At 47.6% G+C, this 26,659-nt stretch overlaps 1 protein-coding gene across 5 annotated transcripts in view; it reads right to left on the reverse strand.

Moving 5' to 3' along the window:
- The window catches only part of SNX29 (sorting nexin 29), a 617,391-nt gene that overhangs the window by 445,774 nt on the left and 144,958 nt on the right, over positions 1-26,659 (reverse strand). For all 5 annotated transcript variants that reach the window (XM_033236483.1, XM_033236482.1, XM_033236485.1 and 2 more), the window contains 2 exons: positions 15,409-15,472; positions 12,333-12,461 (listed from right to left, as the gene is read on the reverse strand). In XM_033236483.1, coding sequence (XP_033092374.1) covers positions 12,333-12,461; positions 15,409-15,472 — 193 coding nt within the window. The remainder of the gene's footprint in view (positions 1-12,332; positions 12,462-15,408; positions 15,473-26,659) is intronic.

Here is a 26,659-nt window from a genome sequence, read left to right on the forward strand (position 1 = left end):
TGGAAGTGACCCACTGTTGGGGACATCTGCAGGCTGCACCTCACCACATGCACCCCCAATCTGATGGCAGGAACATCCTGGTTTTCCTTTTGAGCAAGCTCTCCTCCCCCTTGTTCCTGCTCCACGGAGTCCAGGTGAGGGAAAGCCAGCCACCCCCAGCTCCAGGGGGAATGGGACCCAGGCATGGGCAGCAAAAGTAACACAGCTGGCCCAGGAAATGACTTCTCCAGAGCTACTGGAAAGAAGTCTTCTCCTCCCACTGGTGGTGTTAAACCGACAGGATTTAGGCTGGGGCCCCTGGGTGCCCTCTTGTTACCACAAGAGAAGAGTGACCTAAGAATGAAGCCAAGACCGAGGGAAAGAGAGAGGAGAGACATGGAAAGTCATGGGGACTGCATGATATTCATGGTACCCCCTGAGAGCTTTGATCCAACCCAGCAGAAAGCTAGCTCTTCTCCTAAAGGTTTAAGTTTCATGAGCCAATCGACTGCACTTTTTCATAGACAGTTTAGGGTAGGTTTCTGTCACCTACTACTGACTCTAAGTGGTAAGATTCCTTTTCCTTTTTTTTTTTTTTTTTTGAGACAGGGTCTCTCTCTGTCTCCCAGGCTCTATCTCCTAGGCTGGAGTACAGTGGTACAATCTCAGCTCACTGCAGCCTTGACCTCCTGGGCTCAGGTGATTCTCCCACCTCAGTCTCCTGAGTAGCTGGTACTACAGGAGTGCACCACCACGCATGGCTAATTTTTGTAATTCTTGTGGAGACAGGGTCTCATCATGTTGCCCAGGCTGGTCTCCTGGGCTCAAGCTATCTGCCCACCTTGGCGCCCACAAAGGACTGGGATTACAGGCATGGGCCACTGCAACTGGCCTCTATGTGGTAAGATTTCAATGAATGGCTGAGAGGCTTCCAGAAAGCCCCAATTCCCAGAAAATGACTAAAGAATACTGTCTTGGGGCAAACGACCAACCACAGGTCTAAAGCCGAGCCTAACTGGCTGCTTTGTGCCAAGAGAAGATGCCAACAGGAGGACAACCATCAAGGTGCTGGAAGAACTGACATTTCTCAGTGACACTCGTACCGAGTGACACAGTCACTGGCCCCATGGTCCCTTCAGTCCCTCATTTAGCCAATATGACTGAGCAATGCCAGGCACTGTGCTAGGTGCAAGGGCAGGTCACTGCCCTCATGGATCACACAGTCTAAAAGGAAAGACAGGCAGTGCACGGACGACAACCCGGACTGCAACTATCTATAAAAATGCTATTCAGGAATACTGGCTCCCATGAAGTATATCTCAGAGGGACCTGACCAGACTCATGATCAGGCAGGAGATAGTGCACAAAGCCTTCCAGCTTTTTTTTTTTTCAGAGTCTCACTCCATCGCTCAGGCTGGAGTACAGTGGCCGATCTCAGCTTACTGCAGCTCCATCTCCTGGGCCCAAGTGATTCTTAATCTCCTGCCTCAGCCTCTGGAGTAGCTAGGATTACACGTACACACCACCACACCCAGCTAATTTTTGTATTTTTGGTAGAGACAAGTTTTCACCAGGTTGTCCAGGCTGGCCTCGAACTCCTAACTTCAGTGATCCACCTACCTCGGCCTTCCAAAGTGTTAGGATTACAGGCATGAGCCACCGCGCCTGACCAACAAAGCCTTCTGTATTCATGTAGTCAGAAACAGAAAGCCCCACTCAAACTCTCTTGAACAGAGAAAGAGGTTTACTGACCTACATACCTAGCAAGTCAAGAGGCAGCTCTGGTGCCTCTTGCCAGCAGCCTAGTGATAACACCATGTCCACTACAGCAACTCTTCTTCTAATGAAAGAACCTCTCTCTTCCCCTCCTCTCATCCATAAACACAGGCTTCCTAAATCAGACAACAAAGCAACTGTCAATTTTTGAAAGACATGTAACAAAAACTGAGTCTTATTTCTTATCTCTACTAAGCCTGAGAGCAAAGTTTGGTTTTATTTTACATCAAGGATTTAAGATATTCCTTCAAAGCATGTTTCTTTTACCAAATAGAAAATAATAATGTGGGCTTCATAAAAGAGTGACAGGTTGGGCGCGGTGGCTCACGCCTGTAATTCCAGCACTTTTAGGAGGCCGAGGCAGGCAGATTACTTGAGGTCAGGAGTTCGAGACCAGCCTGGACAACATGGTGAAACCCTATCTCTACTAAAAATACAAAACTGAGCTGGGCATGGTGGCACATGCCTGTAGTCCCAGCTACTCAGGAGGCTGAGGCAGGAAAATTGCTTGAACCTGGGAAGCAGAGCTTGCAGTGAGCCGAGATTGCGCCACTGCACTCCAGCCTGGGAGACAGAGCGAGACTCCATCTCAAAAAAAAAAAAAAAAAAAAAAAGAGTGACAAATTCTTTTTTTTTTTTTTTTTCAGTCTCATGTACAATGCTGCCATCTTGGCCTGGGGACCTTATCTCAAGCAGTTTCCAAGACTCCAGAAGTGCTAGCATATGGATGGCAAATTCTTGCCAGACTTGCCACCGCATCCCCTTCCCATGTGCATGGCAGACACTGCTAATCAATAACAACACTCTTTCCTGTTGAGTCCTGACAGGACTCCAGTCCTCTCAGCCAGAATCCCAGGCAGTGACTACCAGAGTTGGCAGCAGGATGAAGCCTACTGGCTTTTCCCGCCGGAGCAGGTGTTCTGAACTGGGGAGACAGCACTGAAAAGGGCCAGACCCTTCATTCCAAAGGCCATCCCTAGCCCAGGCTGGGCTCAAATTCAAGCCAGTATCCCCATAATTGAAGTCAGTATGCCTGACCTTCGCAACTCCCACCACTTGCCTCTTGTGATAAAAACATAATCAGTGCCTTTGGATGGACACTGGAGAAATATACTGTCCTTTTCCACAAAGGACATAGTCTTCATATTTCTCCCATGATTTAAAGGCAAAGGACAGCAGAGGCTGAGCCTTAGGGTGGAGTGTGAGATTTAAAGCCTTCATAGAAAGCCAATAAAGGTCTCCTGGGGTGCGGGACAGCATGATCTGAGCAGGACTCCCAAGGCCATTCCAGGCTGTACAGTACAGTTCTCAATCTCACACGCACAACACTGTCACGGACGTTCTCACTGCTCAGCAGCCCAGCAGGGACAAATAAACAGAGGGACACACACTAGGCAGGCAGGGCTGGAAAAACACAGCAGGAAGAGCTGAAGGTCAAATGAAGGCCAGGGGCCAAAGGCTCTAAGATACTCACTGCAGGGGAGGCTTGGACAAGGGAAGGGTCCAGGAGACTCTGGCCTCGCCTCAGCATCCCCAGCCACCTACAGCCAAGGCGCTAGCCAAGAAGAAGAAATTAGGTGACGTTCACTGAGCGCTTACTGAGGGCCTAGAGCTGCGCTAAGTGCTTAGGAGCCTCAGCTCCTGTAATCGTCCCGACAATCCTAGAAGAAAATGCAAGAGACATGCTCTTGCTGCCCACTGCTTGCCTTGGGGACCTGGCAAGAGTGTCAATCATGGCCCTCTCTGCTCACTCTTGGCCGTAACATGTCCACTAGAAAATCTTTCCTAGGCGGTGCACAGTGGCTCACGCCTGTAATCCCAGCACTTTGGGAGGCTGAAGCAGGTGGATCATTTGAGGTCAGGAGTTCGAGACCAGCCTGGCCAACATGGTGAAACCCCGTGTCTACTAAAAATGCAAAAATTAGCCAGGTATGGTGGCGGGCACCTGTATTCCCAGCTACTCGGGAGGCTGAGGCAGGAGAATTGCTTGAACCCTGGAGGTGGAGATCGCAGTGAGCTGAGATGGCACCACTGCACTACAGCCTGGGCGACAGAGCAAGACTGTCTCAAAACAACAACAACAATAACAACAAAAACTTTCCTAAAGTGTTATATACAGACATTAGGAAAAAGAGTCTCTTCCCTTTGGATCCTGGGCGAGGCTCAGTGCTACAAGAGGCCACCTTTGCTCTGTGCAGAGACCCTACCTAAGCATGACACCAGTGCACAGAGGGCGGGACCAAGGAAAGATAGAGGGAGAATGCATTGGTGCCACTGGGGGCCTGGGTCCCACAGTGCTTGAAGAAAGTAACCTGTCCTTGGATTTCCCAGCTACTGCAAGGAAAAATTCCCCTGGTGACCCAAGCTAATTTGGCGTGGGTTTCTGCCATCAAAAGCATGTTAGTGTCAGTGGGGAAACTGAGAATTGAGAAGTTACCAAGTGGCAGAGCCAGGACCAGAGTCACTGTGCTGTGCCGTTTCCCTAGGTAAGGGTCGGACACGGCCCTCCAAAGCCAGCAGTGACCATGACACATCAACAGGGTGCTTTACGCCACTGCACAGGAGAAAGGAGGGAGAGTGCTCCATGCCACCCCAGCCCCCTTTAAGTTTCTAAATAGGTAAAGAACCAGAGAGGCTCAGAAGCATGAAGAGAATGGCCCAGCCATACAACTGACAACATGTTCATGCGAGTGCAGCAGCACTGCACAGAAGGAGGGAAAAGTCACAACAGGTGAGTGACTGAGCAAGGCTGGCCCCAGTGAGACACAAGAAGCGAAGTCTGCAGCGGTCCTCTGAGTCACGACAGGAGAGTAACCGCAAGGCCGGCCCCAGTGAGATACACGAAAGGAAGTCTGGAGCGGTGCTCCGAGAAGCAGTCCAAGGGGCTCCCCCCGAGGAACACTTTCTCCACCACCTTCGTGACTCTCAATCAACCAGAAGCCCCTTCCCGGACCTGGCAGGTTGACTGTTGAGATCACATGTCTACTTAGGTGCAGGGAAAACACCCATGCTCCAATCTCGAATAACCAAACAAGAGGCCTCTTCAGGCAGGACTCTTATGAGTATAACAGAGAAAAACCACCACAAATGGCTCAAGGAATGAAAGCAATTTATTGGCTCACATACGTGAAGAGTTCAGAGGAAAGACAGCTTCAGGAAAGACTGGATCCAGGAGGTCAAATGAGACTATCAGGAACTGCTGATTTCTCTCTCCCTCCATTTCTCCACCACGTGGTTCTCACATGGGATTAGAATCTCCCCATAAAATAGCAAAGATAGCTGCCAACCACTCCTGGCTGGCACCGTCCTCTCAAGGATGCTATAACTGGCTCTTATCAGACCATCCTGGCCACATGCCCTCCTATAAAGCCCTCATGGTGGCCAGTGCATGGAGCAACCCGACTGTCCAGGCCTGGGTGGGCTGCTCTCCTCTGAAGCCCTGTGGGGGCAGGAGGCAGGGGTAGCCCCATTAAACCACATGGACAGAAAGGAAGGAGCAAGGATCCACCAAGGAAAACTGGGGGGTGTGATGGTTAATTTTGCATATGCATGTGTCTGGGCCACCAGATGCCCAGATAGCTAGATCAACACAATTTCTCAGTGTGCCTGCGATGGTGTTTCTGGAAGAGACTAGCATGTGAGTTTGTGCACCGCGTGAAACAGATGGTCCTCACCACTGTGGGCAAGCACCCCCCATTCCATGGAGGGCCTGAGTAGAAGAAAAGGAAGGTGAGTTCTCTCCCTGCCTGACTGCTTGAGCTGGGACATGGCTCTTCCCCCGCCCTCGGCACTCCTGGCTCTCAGGCCTTCAGACTCAGACTGGAACCTACACCACAGGTTCTCTGGCTCTTGGGCCTTTGAACTACATCATGAGCTTTTCTGGGTCTCTAGCCTGCAGAGGGCAGCTTGTGGGACTTCTTGGCCCCCATAATTATATGAGCCAATACCTTATAATAACCCCTTTCTAGAAATATATATATGCATCCTATTGGTCTGTTTCTCTGGATGACCCTAATATTAATACAGGTAGTATCTGCCCCAGGAGGAAGCAGACGCCTGATGGGTGTAGCAGGCAGCCTTCAAGGTGGCCTCTAGTGACCCCTGCTGCCTCTTGCTAGTCACACTACTGTGTGTTTCCCCCAACAATGGACCAAGGCTAACTGTGACTACAAAATATAGCAGAAGCAATCCTGTGTCACCTCCAAGGTTTGGTTATTAAAAACATGGTGATTTTCAGCTTGGGTGCGCCCTCTCCTGCTCCTGGGTTACTCACCCTGGGAAGTCAGCTACTGTATTGGGAGCAGCCCCACGGAGAGGCCCACATGGCAAGAAGTTGAAGCCTCCTGCCAACAGCCACAGGATGATGCTTGCAAGTGGACACCCCCATCCCCAGTCAAGCCTTCAGATGATAGCATCTCTGGCCAACAGCTCAACTGCAACATCATGAGAGACCCTGATGCCCTGGCTAAGCCATTCCCAGAGTCCTAATTCACAGAAATTGTGGGGGATCATAAATATTTGTTGTTCTAAGTAACCAAGTTTGAGGATAATTTGTTACACAGCGAGAGCTAACACTGCTATAATATAATGACAAGAAACAGAAAATGAGCCCTCACAATAATTCAAGAACCCATTTACTTGCTTCCTTCAAAGCCACTTTTCCTCATATAAATGTGTGTCTTTTTTTTAACATGTCTCATAGCTTGAGGTTTCTTAATTCAAAAGGAAACAAGGCAATCGATTATTTAGAGGAATGTGACTTACAGAGCCTTAATTGCAAACGATTATTATGCCTCTGCCTCAGGAACTCACAGCTGCCCAGGGCCAAAAAGCACGAGGCTAGTTACATGACCTTGTTCTAGAAAAGCCAGTAATTCTTAGCAAAAGGAATGCATCATCAAATGCAGGATTTGCTTGGCGACACTCAATTTTACAACCATGAACTCAGAGCCAGTGAAACATGCATGTACACAAGCATATACTTAGCATTCGGATATTTCACTTTTCTGAGCAGGAGATAGACTAGCTCCTAATTCTTTCTGCACCGTTGCTGTTAAAATAGACCTTTTGATGAGGTAAGGAGACATAATTATTATATTCAAGAAAAATGATAATAATAGTTAACCTTTACTGAGTATTTATCAAGCACATTGAGCAATACATGGTCTCTCGTTTTATTTATTCAACACAACTCTATGAGGTAAAGAGTTTTCTTATTACCATTTTAAAACTAAGGAAACAGGCCAAGTGCAGTGGCTCATACTTGTAATTACAGCACTTCGGGAGGCCGAGGCGGGTAGATCACTTGAGCCCAGGAGTTTAAAACCAGTCTGGACAACATGGTAAAACCCCGTCCGTACAAAAAGAGAGAAAAATTAACTGGATATGGTGGTGCCTACCCGCAGTCCCAGCTACTCGGAGACTAAAATGGGAGAACTGCTTGAGCTCAGGAGGTGGAGGCTGCAGTGAACTGAGATCGCATCACTGCAGTCCAGCCTGGGTGACAGAGTGAGACACTGTCTTTTAAAAAAAAAAAAAAAACAAAAAAACAAAAAAAAAAAAACACTAAGGAAACAGAAACAGAGAAGTTAAGTAACTCACCCAAGGTCACACAACTAGTAAGCAGGAGAGCCATGGTCTGACCCTGTCAGTACAAGGCAAGTACCTGTACCATAAAGCCCTAGCTGTACCCACCTGCACTGTGAACCCTGCACCTGAACATGCACGCACCCGAGGAAAGTGTGGTGCCGCTGACTGAGCCTCACCTTCCAGCCTGTGACACTCCACTGCCCCTCCTGTGCCCCAGCAGCTATGGCCACCCACCCCAGGTAACAACTGCCAACACTGACAACTGTTCTTACTCTGGCCAGGAGCAAGAAGAAAGTTCTGACCATTGGCAGAGGTTAACTCTATCTGGAACATGTCAGCAATGGAATTTTTCAAAACTTACATATCCAGCTGATCGGTTTGCCTGTTTCTAGTTTCTCCTTTTGAAATATTGGTCTGTTTTACAGGTATCTGTTCCTTCTGCCTGCAGACTGCCAACTTTCAGACACCCTAAACTCTTAGGTACCCACTGCTTAAATAGGGATTATAAAACTGCCTGGTTAGGAAATTGGTTTTATCTACCCCATTTACGGGATAAAATTTTCCCAACAATTATCATGCACTAAAACACGCTTCCTGTGGAATACACTTAGGATGCCTTGCTCGTGTCCACTGCCATATGTACCCTCACTTCTTTTCCTCCTCATTCAGCCCCTTCGGCCGGATGAGATCATCCTCTCCACCCCAGAGATGAGGAAGCACACACATGCAGAAGTTGAGCAACTCACCTAGAAACACACAATTTGCAAGTAATGATGAAAAGACTCAAGACTACACTAAATGCTAATACAAGCCATTAAATAACACGGAGGCTGGGCATGGTGGCTCACGCCTGTAATCCGAGCACTTTGGGAGGCTGAGGCAGGCGGATCACCTGAGGTCAGGAGCTCAAGACCAGCCTGGCCAACATGGTGAAACCCCGTCTCTACTAAAAATGCAAAATATTAGCTGGGCATGGTGGCACATGCCTGGAATCCCAGCTACTTGGGAGGCTGAGGCTGGAGAGTCACCTCAACCCAGGAGGCAGAGGTTGCAGTGAGCTGAGATCATGCCACTGCACTCTAGCCTGGGCACGACAGAGCAAGACTCCATCTCAAAAAAAAAAAAAAAAAAAAAGGACATATAATTCTGTCTCTCTTTGCTCACTAAGAACCAGTCTCTAAAGACTTCAGACTTTATTATGAACATTAAATGCAATTATGCTGCAGAACTCTAGCACGGCCAGGCAAAAGGGCGGTCCAGGTGAGAAAACTAGGCACATTTTACACTATTTATAACAGTCATTTAACTGTCTTTGATACTCTCGGGCTATCATTTTAAAATGTGAGAAAAGGGGAAAAGCTCAAAGAACGGAAATTCAACATAGGATCATAGTGCCAACATTCAATAAGACGTACAAAACAATTACATTAGAGCCATTCGCAGCATCTAACAGCACAGAGAGGTAAATGCTGCTGCTATAAATTGACTTAACTCTGGGCTCCCTTGCACATCCACAAGACGTGTTTATCTCGTGGTCTTATTTTAAAGTAGATGTACAGAACAATCAATAAACTGCTTATCTTACCTAAAATGAGAACAAACTGAAAACAACCTGAATGTGTAACTGACCATATTAAATTCATCATTCCAATCCAGAATGGGCAATTTAATATGGCGTCTTCACTCAATCAAATACCACATCCAGGTACATAAAAATGGTTAACATGAGGCCTATATGGAAACAACAAAAGCTGCTTTTGCACTCCTAAGCAGTGCTAGAAGGCAGACTAAACAACGACAGGCATAGATTATATGTATAGTTAAAAAAAAAAGGCCGGGCGCGGTGGCTCAAGCCTGTAATCCCAGCACTTTGGGAGGCCGAGACGGGTGGATCACGAGGTCAGGAGATCGAGACCATCCTGGCTAACACGGTGAAACCCTGTCTCTACTAAAAAATACAAAAAACTAGCCAGGTGAGGTGGCGGGCGCCTGTAGTCCCAGCTGCTCGGGAGGCTGAGGCAGGAGAATGGCGTGAACCCGGGAGGCGGAGCTTGCAGTGAGCTGAGATCCGGCCACTACACTCCAGCCTGGGCAACAGAGCGAGACTCCGTCTCAAAAAAAAAAAAAAAAAAAGTTAGTATACGAACAAATTCAGTAAAGATGCACCGTAAGCTGGGATTTGGGATTTGGGGCGGTTTACTTGGCAGCTTTCTTTAATAGTACATAAACAAAGTGACAGAAAAGGAAATAAAATGGCTTTTAAATAAAAGGAGGCTCAACCATACCCTTTTTTTTTTTTTTTTTTTTTTGAGATGGAGTCTCGCTCTGTCAGCCAGGCTGGAGTGCAGTGACTGGATCTCAGCTCACTGTAAGCTCCGCCTCCCAGGTTCACGCTATTCTTCTACCTCAGCCTCCTGAGTAGCTGGGACTACAGGCGCCTGCCACCTCGCCCGGCTAGTTTTTTTTTTTGTATTTTTTAGTAGAGACGGGGTTTCACCGTGTTAGCCAGAATGGTCTCGATCTCCTGACCTCATGATCCACCCGTCTCGGCCTCCCAAAGTGCTGGGATTACAGGCTTGAGCCACCGCGCCCGGCCCAACCATATTCTTAATTAGAGAAATGGGAAAGAAAAATTTTCTGCCAGCACCATTTCCAGCCCTGGCATTATCAGAGACCCAACAGTTGGATCCCATGGCTGTGAGCACAGCTGCACCGCAGCAAGCCCTCTCCCATGCTGCTGTAGAACGTGCGGCTCACGCCCGTGCCAGGCGACTTGATGGTCCCTGTCCAACTTACAAATGTGCTGCACTTTGACCCAGCAATTCTACTTCCAGGAATATTTCCAAAATATATACTCATACGGGAAGAAAACGACCAACGCGAAGGTTGCTGACTGTGGCATTATTAGTCGTAGCAAAAGACTGGAAACCATCTCAACGCCTGGCTGTTGGCAGGCTGGTTAAATGAATTCCGATGCAGTCAGACAAGGAAATGTCAGGAGCTCTTAACAAGCAGAGGGCAGCCCCACGCGGACCAATGAGAGCAATCTCTGAGACGTCAAGTGAATGCTGCACAGGACAGGCTACCATTTCACATTAAGGAAGAAAGGGAGGAGAAGAGAATGAAAAGGAAAAAAGTATATGCGCACGTATCTGCTTGTGTGTACAGGGAACATCTCTGGAATCAGTAACGATGACCCCCTCTAAGGAATAAACTGGGTGGCTGGGATAAGAGAAGGGGGACTTGCACAGGTTTACCTTTTGTATTTTTTTTTTTTTTTTGAGACGGAGTCTTGCTTTGTTGCCCAGGCTGGAGTGCAGTGGCCAGATCTCAGCTCACTGCAAGCTCCGCCTCCCGGATTTACGCCATTCTCCTGCCTCAGCCTCCCAAGTAGCTGAGACTACAGGCGCCCGCCATCTCGCCGGCTAGTTTTTTTTTTTGTATTTTTTAGTAGAGACGGGGTTTCACCGTGTTAGCCAGAATGGTCTCGATCTCCTGACCTCATGATCCACCCGTCTCGGCCTCCCAAAGTGCTGGGATTACAGGCTTGAGCCACCGCGCCCGGCCCAACCATATTCTTAATTAGAGAAATGGGAAAGAAAAGTTTTCTGCCAGCACCATTTCCAGCCCTGGCATTATCAGAGACCCAACAGTTGGATCCCATGGCTGTGAGCACAGCTGCACCGCAGCAAACCCTCTCCATGCTGCTGTAGAACGTGCGGCTCACGCCCGTGCCAGGCGACTTGATGGTCCCTGTCCAACTTACAAATGTGCTGCACTTTGACCCAGCAATTCTACTTCCAGGAATATTTCCAAAATATATACTCATACGGGAAGAAAACGACCAACGCGAAGGTTGCTGACTGTGGCATTATTAGTCGTAGCAAAAGACTGGAAACCATCTCAACGCCTGGCTGTTGGCAGGCTGGTTAAATGAATTCCGATGCAGTCAGACAAGGAAATGTCAGGAGCTCTTAACAAGCAGAGGGCAGCCCCACGCGGACCAATGAGAGCAATCTCTGAGACGTCAAGTGAATGCTGCACAGGACAGGCTACCATTTCACATTAAGGAAGAAAGGGAGGAGAAGAGAATGAAAAGGAAAAAAGTATATGCGCACGTATCTGCTTGTGTGTACAGGGAACATCTCTGGAATCAGTAACGATGACCCCCTCTAAGGAATAAACTGGGTGGCTGGGATAAGAGAAGGGGGACTTGCACAGGTTTACCTTTTGTATTTTTTTTTTTTTTTGAGACGGAGTCTTGCTTTGTTGCCCAGGCTGGAGTGCAGTGGCCAGATCTCAGCTCACTGCAAGCTCCGCCTCCCGGATTTACGCCATTCTCCTGCCTCAGCCTCCCAAGTAGCTGAGACTACAGGCGCCCGCCATCTCGCCCGGCTAGTTTTTTGTATTTTTTTTTAGTAGAGACGGGGTTTCACCGGGTTAGCCAGGATGGTCTAGATCTCCTGACCTCGTGATCCGCCCATCTCGGCCTCCCAAAGTGCTGGGATTACAGGCTTGAGCCACCGCGCCCGGCCACCTTTTGTATTTTGAACCACATGCATACATACTATTTACTCAATGAAATAAATTAAAACACATTTTTTGCTTTAGTCACTATCTTTTTTTTTTTTTTTTTAAAGAGACAGAGTCTTGCTCTGTCACCCAGGCTGGAATGGAGTGCAGTGGCGTGATTTCAGCTCACTGCAAGCTCTGCCTCCCGGGTTCACGCCATTCTCCTGCCTCAGCCTCCCAAGCAGCTGGGACTACAGGCACATGCCACCATGCCTGGCTAATTTTTGTATTTTTAGTAGAGATGGCGTTTCATCATGTTAGCCAGGATGGTCTCGATCTCCTGACCTCATGATCCACCCACTCTGGCCTCCCAAAGTGCTGGGATTACAGACATGAGCCACTGCGCCCGGCCCAGTATGCTCAGGTTTTAATGAAGCCACCATGTGCTTACCTCTCCATCCCTCACCCTCTCCTACCTGGCCAGCGCCTGGACCTTCATGCCCTGCCGCTCCTCTTGTTCAGCCACTTTCCTTTTCAAGGTGTCCACCTCTTGCCGGAGCGCGGCTGAGTGCTCCATCTCACCATCGAGGAGGTTCCGCAGCGATCTGGGAAGAGAAGGTCCCATCTGTTCAGAAGCTGTCAACCCAGACCCCACTGAACCCAGGACACAGTTCCTAACATAAGTCAAGTCCTAAGCCATGCATTTTCCACAAGGCTCTGCATAAATCATTATTCAAGTCTATCTCACGTGAACTGGAGATAGCAAACTCTAATTGACAGCCTTAGAGTAAGAATTAAGGGACAGTCGTCTGTGGCCTGGGCTCCATGTCCCTGATTGCCTGCAAGCAGACCAGGCTTCTGACAGCCTAAATCAAGGGAAAACAATGAAGTGAGCAAATTCCAGCCAAGTCCCTTTACAAACATCCCACTCAAAGGTGTAGCATGTTACAAAGAGACCATTTTGTCACAGCTACACCAGGTAAGATATTTAACCAAGGAAAGGATACCAGGAGAGGCCAAAACAATAATCCGAGGCATAAAAATAGAATATACACTCAGAGTATCTGAGAAATGTCTAGTCTCATTTCCTTCCACCTGTGCCTACAAAACACACCGCAAGCCTGTTTCCTGGCCAACTTCAGGTGAAACAAGCATATATATAAAATGTCTTACATCACTAAAGCATCTGAGATAGCACAGATAGCATTTTACATTCCCAAGTTTGTTAACCCTCCAACAGGGGGCTTGCAGCCAGCACAGGATTCACTTGTGTATCTGTCATCCCTGGTCTTAAATAAAGGAGAGGACAGCAGGTCTTCTAGAAACCATCACCAGTGACCGCCTCGGAGATCCAGAGGACACTTGCTATGTGATATCAGGATATTAGCAAAAACATGGCAGAGCGGGGTGGCTCACGCCTGTAATCCAGCACTTAGGGAGGCCAAGGTGGGTGGATCACTTGAGGTCAGGAATGTTTGAGACCAGCCTGGCCAAAATGAAACCCCATTTCTACTAAAAATACAAAACTCAGTCAGGTGTGGTGATACACACCTGTAATCCCAGCTACTCGGGAGGCTGAGGCAGGAGACTTGCTTGAATGCAGGAGGCAGAGGCTGCAGTGAGCCAAGATCACGCCACTGCACTCCAGCCTGGGCAACAGAACAAGACTCTGTCTCAAGGAAAAAAAAAAAAAAAAAAAAAGAATATAATCAAAAACATCTGACCCCCACCACACTCTGATCATTCACTGAAATCTTCAAAACGTGTGTTCCTTGAGAGCTTTGAGGAAATTACCCTTGTGGGGCCTGGGGCTCCCTGAAAAAAAACATCGTATAATTTTTCCTTTCTTTCTGGAAAGTACAAAAAAGTAACAGACAGTGGTTATTGTTCTTCACAAGGTAAGACAAAATCTATGGCTTCTTCCAGGATAATAGCCCCAGCTGGAGCAAGGAGAAAGAATCCCGCAATGGTACAAGCCCTCTATTGAAAGTTTATTCTAGTTGGAAAACGGCGCGGTCTAAAGGTTCCTTTTGAAGACATCCTCTTTTGTTTCAGAAATCATGCTTGTTTGCTTTTATATGTTTCCAGAAAGGACAAGAGAGAAGCTTGTCAAGCTTGTCAAGCAGGATCAAAAATGAGGTTTAAAGGAGAATCATGACTGTGTGTAAAAGAAGGTGTGAGTTAAGAGAGGGTGACATGAACGCACACGCCCCCTCTCCCCACGTCCCAGGAAGGCAGTTGAATCATGCTTGCTGAAGTTCAGGGGGTAACTGCAGGTAAGCCTTCTATGACCACCCCACAGTCAAGATAAGTCAGATGGGAGTCAGCAGCCAATGTCAGGTGGTATCTAGCATGGGTTCCAAAAGGGAAGAAAGATTAATGAAACCTCTCGTCCTCTCAAGAGTTTGCAACTGGGTTTTTGGCCAAGTCAAAAGACTCCGAATTTCATCTTGCCCTAAGTATCCCCGATTTGGGCAAACTTTCCTAAGATAAGTGTTCAGATGCCTGGAACATGGTAGATAGACAGGTCTTTGATTAATGATGACTAAAGGCTGCCTAGAGGCCAGGCACAGTGGCTCACACCTATAATCTCAGCACTTTGGGAGGGCAAGGTGGGCAGATTACTAAAGCTCAGAAGTTCAAGACCAGCCTAGGCAACATGTCAAAACTAAAATACCAACATTAGCCAGGTATGGTGGCATGCACCTATAGTCTTAGCTACTCAGAAGGCTGACATTGGAGGATCACTTGAGCCCGGGAGGTAGAGGTTGCAGGGAGCAGAGATCACACCACTGCATTCCAGCCTGGGTGACAGAGCCAGAACTGTCAAAAGAAAAAAAAAAGACTGCCAAGGCTAAGGAGGTGATAACTAAAGGGTATATAGGGCTTCTTTCGGGGGTGATGAAGCGTTCTAAAATTGACTGTGTTGATGTTAACTCCTATCTGTGAATATAGTAAAAACTATTGAATTATATACTTTATTTCTTTATTTATTTTTTTGAGACGGAGTCTCGCTCTGTCACTCAGGCTGGAATGCAATGGCACAATCTTGGCTCACTGCAACCTTCGCCTCGCGGGTTGAAGCAATTCTCCTGCCTCAGCCTTCTGAGTAGCTGGGATTACAGGCATGTGCCACCACGCCCCACTAATTTTTGTATTTTTAGTAGAGATGGGATTTCACCATGTTGATGAGGCTGGTCTTGAACTCCTGACCTTGTGATCCGCCTGCCTCAGCCATACACTTTAGATGAGTTAATTAAAGTGTATGTGAATTAAATATCAATAAAGGCTGTTTTTTAAAAAAGAATTAACAACTGTTCTACCAAATTCTTAGCTTATTCTATGAAGGTGCTGTTATCACAAGGTTCTCACTCCTTTCTTACACACCAGGCACAAGAGAGATACCACAGTGGCACATCCCCAATGATAAGAAATTGCCAGTCACGATTTTTGCCAAGAAAGCAAAATGTCCCTCATCTGTTATATTCTGTCTGCCCCAGAGGCATACCGTCAAAGAAAGAGGCTATTCCTCAAGCCTGAAAATCACAGTACCTGTTCTCCTCCTCCAGCTCATCCTTCCTGTTCATCATGGCCACAATGGCCTGGCGCAGTTCACCTACGGGGAGAAAACAAAGTCAAGATTAATTGGCAGGTCTCACCTATTACAGCATGCCCTCACCTCTCTGGATTACATGCTATTAAGGATGACTTGTCTAGATAAGCTCCCTTTTCCCTTTCAAAAATAACTCCTATAACAGTCTAAGAGACGCAGTTGATCAGGGTCCTGGATTTCAGAGCACAGGCTCTGGAGTCAGGTCCCAGGTTCAAATCCTGCCTCTACAGTGGATTAACCTTGGGCAAGTTAGTGATCCCCTCTGAGCACCAACTCCCTTATCTATAAAATGAGATCTTAACAGTTACTATCTCCTAGAAGTGTTGTAAGAATTCAGTAAGACAATATATAAGTGAGATGCTTAGGAATGGTGCCCAGCACAGGATAGCATTTAGCAAGTATTACTAATCAGTATCATTACAGTCTTTGCAGAAATGCAACAGCGGAAGACAGGAAAATGGAGATAAGGTAGCCGTATGGCTCACAAGCACAAGTGGGTTAAACATTTTCAAGAGTTAGGGGATTTATTGAGCTCCTGTCTGCCTCACCTTGGGAAATAAAGGATTTTTTAAATGGTCTATGCCCTAGAGCAGCAGACTAGATAGTAGAATTTTCTGAAGTGTGAAACAAGATCACCACGGGCAATATGGGAAATCAACCCCAGACAGCAATGTGGCATTTGGAAGAGCAAGTATCTGGGTTCTGGGCCTTGCAGGCACAGGATAAGGGGGTCCCCAATGCTGCTACTCAGACTTTGTAGCTGAAAATGTTATATTCTAGGGGGAAATTCTAGGAGGAAAAAACTGTTTCCCAGGAGGTTTCAGAGAGAGCAATGCTTGCCTGGCAAGTACAGCCTCAAGTAGCCTTAAGGGATGAAGGCCAGGCATGGTGGCTCATGCTTGTAGTCCCAAAACTTTGGGAAGCCAAGGTAGGAGGATCATTTGAGCCCAGGAGTTCAGGACCAGCCTGGTCAACAGAGTGAGACCCCATCTCAAAAAAACAAAAACAAAAGAGATCTCAGCCACAAGCCCCCCTTGCAAGAGCCCAAATCACTGCCCAAAATCCACCCGTGAGAAACAGAGGATGACGGATGCTAACCCAATCCACTCTATCACCCTGGCCTCACCCTTCCCTGCCCTTCCCCGTCCTATACATGGTGCATCTCCAGCCTCTTGGATGTGGCACCTGTGTTTTTACCAGCATCAAAATGACTGATATCACAAGTGCAGCCAAAGTATACTCTGGTAGTGGGAATCTTTTTAAAAAGCCATCACAGAAAGACAAGCTGTGAGACTCTTCTGCCTTCCTCACGTGGCTATGACATAACGTTCAGATTAATGGTGGAGAAGGAAAGGGACCGAGAGCTGGCATGCCCCCCAAAATGTTCTTTCAGCGGGCTTGAACCTGAACGCACATTCACTTTCGCTGCCACTTTGGCTGTTCCGTGACTCTTTGGGGGCAGTAAAGCTGGTAACGTTGGGGTGATTTCCATACAGTGGGTAAATATTATACTTCGCCAAGCACGAGTGACACACAAGCAGAGGAGCTCCCGAATATGCAATTTTCTCTCCTCTCCCCTGCGCCGTGCAGCCCATGATTTGTTTAGTCTCTATCACTGTGATTTCCTTCCTCTTTGTGACCTGCCACAGCTCACATTTCGAGAGAAAACAGAGCAGCGCTTCTGCACTGTGGCCTCTGCAGAGCCTGGCCATGCTGGGGGGTCCCCTCTCCTATGGCTGAAAGGCAGATGACCATCCATCTCAACATTGGTTCCTTGCTCGGCTTCAGAAGACAGAACCACAAAACCAGGCAAGAGCACAGGGGAATGTTAATTTAAACCATCGGAAACTGATCTGAGATAAAAAGCAGCGTTGAAAATGCTGTGGACAGGATGGATTCGTCCACAAATGCAGCTGGGCAAGGAACCACTGGAAAAGCAAGACACCAGACTTCAATAAATCTCTGTTCCTGCAATGTTCTGAAATTAATTTCTGGTACAATAATGTTTAAATATGTGAAACAAAGCAATAAAAACTACATAAGTATCTGAACAAACATGTATGCAATCTGTCTTCACCTGAAACCGAAGACCAACTCCGTTAAGGAAATAATAATTTTGCTACAGTATCTGCACATCAAGGGTACATCTAACACACATGGAAAATTGGTCCATTTTTTGTAGAACTTTAACCTCCTCAGGGCAGTGAATTGGCAGTGTGGAAAGAAAATCAGTTTTCTTTCCTTTTTTTGAGACAGAGTCCTCCTCTGTCGCCCAGGCTGGAGTGCAGTGGCGTGATCTCGGCTCACTGTAACCTCTGCCTCCAGGGTTCAAGTGATTTTCCTGCCTCAGTCTCCCAAGTAGCTGGGATTACAGGCGTCCACCACCACGTCTGGCTAATTTTTCTATTTTTAGTAGAGATGGTGTTTCAACATGTTGGCCAGGTTGGTCTCGAACTCCTGACCTCATGATCCGCCTGTCTCGGCCTCCCAAAGTGCTGGGATTACAGGCCTGAGCCACTGTGCCCCGCCTTGAACATCAGTTTTCTAATTAGATCTACCTTTGAATCCCATGTCCCTCACACTTCAGTTCGAGGTCCCAGCAAATAGTATCATCCTTGCTTCTCAGCTCCTTCAGCTGGAAAATGTTGCTGGTATCACCAGCCTCATAGGATAGAGCAGGGGCCAGTAAAGCTTTCCCCGAACCACACCCGCCCATTTCGGTATTGTCTAAGTCTGCTTTGATGAGTTGTTTTGACAGAGACCGTGGGGCCCACACGGCCTGAAATATCCACTGTCCAGCCCTTTCCAGAAAACATTTGCCAGCCCATCTTAAGAGAACATCACAAGTTCTTCCCTCCATGCCCCACTCTCAGCCATCTTCATTCAGGGCCGAAGGCAGCTCTGCAGCAGCTGTGACACTGTGCCAATCAGGTGGGGCCACTGGCTGTACCCACACAGGACACTGCAGATGGAGAGAAATGGAACAGCAGGAGAACCACTGCTGCTTCGGACTCCTTCTTTTTTTATGGCTGTATATTATTCCACTGCATAGATGTATGTATATGTATATGTATATGTATATGATGTATATGTATATGATGTATATGTGTATGTATATGATGTATGTTGTATATGTATATGATGTACATGCATGTGTATGATGTATATGTATATTATGTATATGTATATGATGTATATGTATATGACGTATGTATATGTATACGTGTGTATGATGTATATGTGTATGTATATGATGTATATGTATATGATGTGTGTATGTACATGATGTGTATGTATATGAGGTATATGTGTATGTATATGATGTATCTGTGCATGTATATGATGTATATGTATATGTGTGTGTATGATGTATATGTATCTGATGTATATATGTATGTGATGCATATGTATATGATGTATATGTGTATTTATATGTGTATGTATATGATGTATATGTGTATATATAGGCGTATGGGAGAGATGGGTGATGTTGGCCAAAGGGTACATCGTATAATTTTCTGTTAGAAGATGAGTAAATTCTGCAGATCTGATGACAGCATGGGGACTCTGGCTAACAATACTATAGTACTGTTTACTTGAAATCTGAAGAGAGAGCCGACTTTAAGTGTCTTCATCACACATATTAAAACACAAAAAACATGTTCATTCGGGGAGGTGGTGTATATGTTCATCTGATTGTGGTAGTCATTATGCAATGCAGAGATACATCAAATCATCATGTTGTATGCCCTGAACACGTACAATTTTTGTCATATAGTTAAAATTAAAAAAAAAAAAAAATAGGCTGGGCACGGTGACTCACGCCTGTAATCCTTTGGGGGCCGAGGCGGGCGGATCACTTGAGGTCAGAAGTTCGAGACCAGCCTGGCCAACATGGTGAAACCTCATCTACTAAAAATACAAAAATTAGCCGGGTGTGGTGGCACACACCTGTAATCCCAGCTGCTTGGGAGGCTGAGGCAGGAGAATCGCTTGAACCTGGGAGACAGAGATTGCAGTGAGCCACGATTATGCCACTGCACTCCAGCATGGGTGACAGAGTGAAACTCCGCCTAAAAAAAAAAAAGTTTTTTTAATTTTAATAACAGAGATGATAGGCAATGAAAAAGTTACAGCCCGGTCTCAGTCCTGCTGTGTGGATATAAGGCTGCATCTATGCCAAGAGCTCAATCATTGCTTCCACCATGCACACACCCACATCCCTACTCAGGCCCTCTCCTGAGCTCCAGATCAGTGTCCTCTCTGCCACTCCAGCCTCTGCCCATATCCTTGGTTAGACTCCAACCATACTGAACACACTCTCCTTCTCTCGTGCCTCTGTGTCTTGGCACAGGCTGTTTCCCAGGGTCTGGAAGGCCTGGCCCCCTCCCTGACTCCAGGTTGTCCTTCAAGCTTCCGCTTGGGGCGTGCCTTTTCTGAGCAGCCGGGACTCTCTGGCTGTAGCAGTTGTGGGAGTCCACAGGCCTTCCCTGTCATACTCTTGCCCCTGCTCAGAGACTCAGCTCCCACAGGCCTCCCATCCCACCCACTCCACTTGCCATCAGTGAGACCAAGGGTGGCTACTGACTCAAACCAAGCCCATCATTGAGAGTCTTCCAGAAGTTCAGATGTGCCACAGCCTGACAAGAGACGCAAAAGAAGGTGGCAACAGACACATGTGGCCCAAGAGCGAACAGTTGCAAGTCACTCCACAATGGTGAGTGTGGAGACACACTGAAATAGTGACTTGCCAAAAGCCAAGTGGTCAAAAGACCAGTTTAATAAACCCACCCTGGCCGGGCACAGTGGCTCACGCCTGTGATCCCAGCACTTTGGGAGGCTGAGGTGGGCGGATCACTTCAGGTCAGGAGATGCAGGCCATCCCAGCCAACATGGTGAAACTCTGTCTCTACTACAAACACAAAAATGAGTCAGGTGTGGTGGTGTGTGCCTGTAGTCCCAGCTACTCAGGAGGCTGAGGCAGGAGAATCGCTTGAACCCAGGAGGTAGAGGTTGCAGGGAGGCAGAGGTTGCAGTGAGCCAAGATTGCGCCTCTGCATTCCAGCCTGGCAACAGAGCGAGACTCCATCTCAAAAAATAAAAAATAAGTAAATAAATAAACCCATCCTTAAATGAAATCCTAAACTGGGCCCAGGACCGTTGGTTGAAGGCTCCTCTATTGCCATGTACAGGGGTCTGGACAGAGACAAATGCAGATGCAGCAGCCACAGGCAGAGGGCCACCAAACGGGGGAGCCAGCAAAGCCCCTCAAGGCAAGCCCACTCAGCCACAGAGAAAGTGCTGAGTCTGGCAAAGCAGCGGGTGTTCGAACTGTCAAACATGCTGCTACGGAGCCCTGCAGTCTGGGGTGACTCAACGAACTCCTCATTCCTGGCTTAGTCTCCTGCTGCACCACCATAGCCAAGGCAGCTATCCAAGGGCTGGCGGAAGAAGTGAGAGGCGACCTGCAGTGACCACGTGGCCACAGGGAATAAAGGAGCCATGCACGAATGGCCACCTTGGCTTCCGCATGACTCTCAGCTCCCAGGCCCTGGGGAACCCCTACGGGGTTCTGTGCCCTTGTGTTCGTGGGTTCTGTGTCCTCACAGCCAAACAATCCACGTAGAGTTCAGTGATTCCCACTGCACTTCATATGCACCTCCACAACAGCACACTGTCCACTGGGCTAGAGGCACCCATCTGCATCTCTGCCCACCAAAGCCCCACCCCCAACCTGTGGGTCCCTTGAGTACTGGGGCTCTATTGCCCAGCACAGGACACACGTGAGACCTGGTGAATGATCAAAGGCAAGATGCGTAAGTGAATTAATAAACAAATGAATGACTGACAGTTGCCCACTGCTGAAACGACACCGTCAGCTCCAGGAACTGAGCATGGGATTAGCTGGGCAGAAATGTCAACCGCATTAATCATAAGTTCAAGGCCTCGGCAGAGAACACTAACCATCAGGTTCACAGCTGTAATTTCCTGCTCCAGTGACAGAGATTCAGGCTCCAGTTGAGCTTTTTCCATTATGCATCTCGGGAATGCAACAGGCACGGGGAGGAGGGGACACGGTCCCATATATCATTACCATGACCTCAAACAGGACGAGCCTACAAAACCATTCCCCTCCTTTCTCGGCAGTGACCACACGAATGCTCAATTTCAAAAAGAACAGTGGAGCTGGGACCAGCCCCCAGTCCCCAGGGACCCAAACATAAACACAGACACACAGCCAGATGACGCACAGGCCCATTCACACAAATGATTACGGACCTCGGAGGCTGCTATATAAAGCACTGAAACAGTGACGCCAAGGGAGGGTGAGAGGCGTCTCTTCTTCAGCCACTAAAGGCCCCCCAGGGGGAAATTATCCTGGGACTAATTGATCTTCAACTGCCTTTTCAAAATTAAAAAGGGGAGAGACTGCTGACTGCGATGACTAGACAGGGTGACGTGTGGACGCATGTGTGCGCACACACACTCTCACATATATACATAGATCTCTGCAATAATTCCCTGGCTTTATATAGCATCTTTATCCAAAGACCTCAAAGAGCCTTTACAAACACTCCCCTGGGGCCCGTACTCAGCTATATTTAAACAGAGAGCTCATGAGGGCACATGCACAAATAAAGAATGTTCCTCTACGGGGATGGACTTAACCTACATCATCGTTTTTCAAACTTAACATCCTGCTTTTTATATCTTTGTCTGCCTACCCACTCCCTTTCCTTTTATCTCCAAAAGAAAGGATAAACTATATCGAGCTCCAAAATATAACTTTTAAAGCACTCAGGCCCGTTCTAACTTTTCGTTCTGTTTCTCTCTCCTGCCTCCCTCTACCCCTAGCCCACCCAGAGTTTCTATTCTTTTCAGTTTGTTAAGATGAAAGAGGAAGAAATGTCTCAAGATCCCTTCCCAGGACTCAGATGGCCAGTGGTTACCATGCACTGCCTGTGTCATGCACACCCAGCAATGTGAGAGGCACCTGAAACACACAATCTCATGTAATTCTCACAAGGTTTCTGAGAAGCAAGCATGATTACACTTGCTGTCTGAATGAGGCAACAGAGGCTGGAAGAAGGGAAGTGATTTGCCTCAGGCCACACAGCCAGGAAGTGGCCAGGCAAGCACCCATACCTGGTCCAGCTCGCTTGAAAGCCTGTCCCCCAAGCAGGCCGTGCCAGCCCCAGCCCGGCTCCTGGGAGGCAGCGCACAGCCTCAGGACTCACAACAGTTCCCAGGGTGTGGCCTCTGGCAGTTCTCCCGGTCTTTCTCTGTCCTCTTTTGGAAAATCAAAAGTGTGATTAAATTCTGGCCCTGCCCAGTTTTAGAACTATGGTTTCTACAGAATTATAATCTCAAAACAGAAAACACAAATGTGAGGCACTCATGGGAACGGGATGGAAAATGGAAGAAAGTCACAAGGTACAGAAGAACAACACCTTGCAAAACCTTGATAAGGTTCTAGATCTTTATTAACTTTTCCAGATTTGTAATTTTTTGGTTTTCTCTCTCTCGTTCATGCGCGCACTCTCAAACACACACACACACACACACACACAGTGAGTGTTTGTAAAGATTTCTACTACGAATCCTTAAAGCAGGCATCCCAAAAGCAGATACAGAGAGGGCCTCCAAGGAGCGAACTCCTCACAGGGCACACTGGGACAAGAGGACCCCAACTAAGGAGCAGTCCCCACCTCCAACGCACTGTCTACGCGGGGACATGGTTGCTACCAGTCCTGAGTTGGTGAGAGAAGCCAGGAGTCACATTTTTATACAGATTTGACTTTTAAACACTGTAAACTGAGGTTCTTACCACACAAGTCCAAGAGATCATGCTATGGGTCACTATTGTGAGCCTCCTGTCCTAAAGTACGAGTTCTGAGTACCAAGCAGCTTGGAAATGTCAAGGTAATTAGCACACATTTGCACGGCCATTTTTACAAAGCATCATTCCACCCACATCAGTGAATTTCAGAAGCGTAGAGTGGGAAGGGGCCTGAGATGGGATCTAATGGAGGCAGATAGGGGACAGTGAATGGACACCTCAGAAGAACTCCCCCGGCAGCCTCGAAGTGACTAAATCAGAGACCAAAGACAGTCTGAGCATCCCTGCCCTGTCCGGCCCCACTCACAGAAGGCTAGAAAACACAGCACTTAGGTATGAATTTATTAGAAGTAGTAACTCAGGTGGGGGTAGGGGGTGTCTCTTTTAATTTTACGCGTTTCCACATATATGTTCTCATTTCATATCAAGGTGTCAAAAGGTAGTCTCTAGGCGGGGCACAGTGGCTCATGCCTGTAACACCAGCACTTTGGGAGGCTGAGGTGGGCGGACCACGTCAGGTCAGGAATTCGAGACCAGCCTAACCAACACAGTGAAATCCCATCTCTACTAAAAACACAAAAATCAGCCAGGCATAGTGGCAGGCGCCTGTAATACCAGTTCCTCGGGAGGCTGAAGCAGGGGTATTAGTTGAACCCAGGAGGCGGAGGTTGCAGTGAGCCGAGATTGTGCCACTGCACTTCAGCCTGGGTAACAGACCAAGACTCTGTCTCAAAAAAAAAAAAGGTGGTCTCTATGTCTACTATCTAAAGTCTTCTTTTAAAAGGCATGATGAGCACTTTAGCTTTAAAGGAGTACTCACCAGAATTGAAAGCACAAAGTTGTAGAGGTTGCTTCCAGCAGTAGAAGCAATGGAACTGAGTGAAAGGCTTACCTGGCTAGTGACAAGCGGGTGGGGAGTGGTGGCACAGCTGCCGGTTTTTGTTTTTGTTTTTGAGACAGAGTCTCGCTCTCTCACCCAGGATGGAGTGCAGTGGCGTGATCTCGGCTCACTGCAACCTCCACCTCCGGGTTCAAGCGATTCTCCTGCCTCAGCCTCCCGAGTAGCTGGGACTACAGGAGCATGCCACCACACTCGGCTTAATTTTTTTTGTATTTTTAGTAGAGACAGGGTTTCACTGTGTTAGCCAGGATGGTCTCGATCTCCTCGCCTTGTGCTCCACCCGCCTCAGCCTCCCAAAGTGCTGGGATTACAGCTGTGAGCCACCGTGCCCAGCCAAGCTGAAGGTTTTTTAAAAATCATGTATTGGCCGGGCGCTGTGGCTCACACCTGTAATCCCAGCACTTTGGGATGCCGAGGCGGGTGGACCACGAGGTCAGGAGATCGAGACCATCCTGGCTAACACGGTGAAACCCCGTCTCTACTAAAAATGCAAAAAATTAGCCGGGTGAGGTGGCTGGCACCTGTAGTCCCAGCTACTCAGGAGGCTGAGGCAGGAGAATGGCGTGAACCCGGGAGGTAGAGCTTGCAGTGAGCTGAGATCGCGCCACTGCACTCCAGCCTGGGCGACAGAGCGAGACTCTGTCTCAAAAAAAAAAATCATGTATTGAGGTATGATTCATATAAAATTAACCATTTGAAAGTGAACATTTCAGTGGCCTTTAGTACTTTCAAAATGTTGTGCAACCATCACCACTATCCAGTTCTAGAACATTTCTATCACTCCAAAGTAAAACCTCTTACCCATTAAGCAATTTCTTCCCATTTCATCCCCCTTCCTGGCAACCACTGATCCATATTGCGTCTCTATGAATTGACCTACTCCAGATGTTTCACATAAACGGAATCATCTCATATATGGTCTTTTTTTAATACAGACTTTTTGTCTGGCTTCTTTGACTAAGCATATTTTCACGGTTCATCCATGTTGAAGCATGTATCAGTGCCTCATTCCTTTTCTTTTTTTTTTTTTTTTTTTTTTTTGAGACGGAGTCTCGCTCTGTCGCCCAGGCTGGAGTGCAGCGGCGCAATCTCAGCTCACTACAACCCCCGCCTCCAGTGTTCAAGCAATTCTCATGCCTCAGCCTCCCAAGTACCTAAGGCTACAGGTGTCCACCACCATGCCCAGGTAATTTTTGTATTTTTTTTTTTTTTTTTTTTTTTTGAGACGGAGTCTCGCTCTGTGGTCCAGGCTGGAGGGCAGTGGCTGGATCTCAGCTCACTGCAAGCTCCGCCTCCCGGGCTCCTGCCATTCTCCTGCCTCAGCCTCCCGAGTAGCTGGGACTACAGGCGCCGCCACCTCGCCCGGCTAGTGTTTTTGTATTTTTTTTTAGTAGAGACGGGGTTTCACCGGGTTAGCCAGGATGGTCTCGATCTCCTGACCTCGTGATCCGCCCGTCTCGGCCTCCCAAAGTGCTGGGATTACAGGCTTGAGCCACCGCGCCCAGCCAATTTTTGTATTTTTTAAGTAGAGCTGAGGTTTCAGCATTTTGGACATGCTGCTCTGGAACTCCTGACCCTCAAGTGATCCACCCCACCTTGCGCTCCCAAAGTGTCAGGATTATAGGCATGAGCCACAGGGCCTGGCCCTTCATTCCTTTTATAGCTGAATCATGTTCCACTGTAAGGATATGCCACAATTTGTTTATCCATTCTTCAGATGATGGACATTTACACTGAGCTGTTTCCACCTTTTGGAGATGGTGATCATGTTACCATCAACCCTTGTGCATAGGTACCTGACTGAGTCTCTACTTTCAGTTCTTTTGGATGTGTACCTAGGAGTGGAATCACAGGGACATCCGATAATTCTACTAACATTTTAAGGATTCACCAAACTGTTTCCCACAACTAGAAGAGTGAGTTTTTCAAAATCACTATATCTCACGTACAGAAGAGTTCAGAAATTACTATGGCAGATATCTTTGTCTCCATCCCCCGGCATGGTCAATTTGGATTATTTCACCACAGTGACTCCAAATACTGTTTAACACTAAAACCTTACTGATCCAGTTGAAAAAACAGTTAGGGAGAGTGAGACGGGGGTGGAAAGGAAGACAGCTGCTCCCCTAAGAAGAACACTCTTGCGGGGTGCAGTGGAGGGCTTATCCATCAATCGCACGAGGCTCACTCGCTTCTCCTTCAGTGCGCAGAGAGCTGCAAGCGAGGTACACACGTGTTTCACAAAGAAAGGCCTCAGGGAGAAACATACTGCAGAAACCCGCCAAAGGCCCAGGTGCAGGTGACGAGTGGAGTACAGGTGTTAATTAGATGGCTCCAGATAAATGTGAATCCGTGCATAGTGGAACCTACCCATTCCTCACTGCAAAACACAAAAACAAGAGGTCTCCAGGAAGAGAAGGTACATTCTGCAAAGATATTCCTATGAGTT

This window comes from Trachypithecus francoisi, unplaced genomic scaffold (assembly GCF_009764315.1).
Source record: "Trachypithecus francoisi isolate TF-2019V2 unplaced genomic scaffold, Tfra_2.0 Lachesis_group15, whole genome shotgun sequence".
Lineage (NCBI taxonomy): Eukaryota > Metazoa > Chordata > Mammalia > Primates > Cercopithecidae > Trachypithecus > Trachypithecus francoisi.